Source organism: Plectropomus leopardus, unplaced genomic scaffold (genome assembly GCF_008729295.1).
Source record: "Plectropomus leopardus isolate mb unplaced genomic scaffold, YSFRI_Pleo_2.0 unplaced_scaffold12829, whole genome shotgun sequence".
NCBI classification, from domain to species: Eukaryota; Metazoa; Chordata; class Actinopteri; order Perciformes; family Serranidae; genus Plectropomus; species Plectropomus leopardus.
The window spans coordinates 1-1,179 of NW_024613647.1; the positions used below are offsets into that span (position 1 = coordinate 1).

Here is a 1,179-nt window from a genome sequence, read left to right on the forward strand (position 1 = left end):
TTTCTTTTTTCCAAATATTTCCCTTTTTCTCCTTGTTAAAACTTGAAATCAGGAATTACTGTGTTTGACAATAATAATAATGCCGGTATGTTATTTGAAGAAAAAAAAGAAAATATGTTTGTTAACATGTTATATTAAAATCAAACTTCAAGGGAAAATGTAAAACATTTACCCGTTTCTTAGTATTACAATATCCGCAAGTGGATTTTTCGGCTCATATCACAAGACTTCATGCATATCACCCGGCTCGTTCGTATTCTCGTACACTTCCTGTACTCACCACAGTGACGGCATCGTTAAAGAGCCCCTCTCCAAAAATGACGATATACAGCTGCTCATTGACTCCGATGTCCTCGAACACATTAAGAGCAGCGACAGGATCCACGGCCGAGATGATGGTGGCAAAAAGCAAGTTCTCCTGCAGCGAAGAAGAGTAGAAAACAAACTGTGAATTTTTATTTTTATTTTTATGTGTACTTTGGTTATATGAGGCATTTATGGAATACCAGTGTTGTATTCTACAAATATATTTTAGTAAACACGCCCCAATAATGCTACTACTAATAGTAATAATAATTTCACTTATCTATTTTTCAAAATTTAAATAAAACAAGTAAAGTCACTTATAAAGCCATAGTCTCATGATGACACTATGCAAAGTATTTTTTGTTTTTAAAGTCTCATGAGAAAAAACAAAGTGAACATTGAAGTTTTTATAGAGGAAGTCTAAACCTTGACGCGTGCAGTGTTTGTGCCACTCTGTATCTACTGACGACGGGAGTAAAGGAGATATCGGCCCTGATTCCCTCCAAAAGTGTCATCACTCATAGATTTGAACTCCTGCTGCTTTAACTTTAACTTTTGCAGATCCAAATCGAAAAATACAAGCAAAATATCTCACATAAATATCATAAAAAAACTGCATCAAAAACACGCACATCACCTTTGACCTTCCCAGTGCTTCCTGCGGCTTGAACTGACCTGCAGGTTAACATCCTGAATCTCAAACGCCTCAATCTGGCAGATGGCGAAGAGGGAGAGCCCGATGCCGACGCTGTTCCACAGGGTTCCCACCACGGCGTACCACAGCACCGTGCCGATGTTTTCGAAGAACGGCCTCGTGGGCATGAAGTAGCCGTTGTCGAGGACGATGGGCGGGAGCATGTAGAGGAAGAAGAC

The 1,179-nt window shown here is 39.3% G+C and overlaps 1 protein-coding gene across 1 annotated transcript; it reads right to left on the reverse strand.

Moving 5' to 3' along the window:
* Nucleotides 1–150: 150 nt before the first annotated feature.
* Nucleotides 151–1,176, reverse strand: LOC121963847 (sodium/hydrogen exchanger 2-like; the record flags this gene model as incomplete). The annotated part of the gene is made up of 2 exons (XM_042514088.1): nucleotides 151–418; nucleotides 982–1,176. Coding segments are annotated over 2 exons (375 nt in total), but the record flags the coding sequence as incomplete, so codon positions are not given.
* Nucleotides 1,177–1,179: the final 3 nt, after the last annotated feature.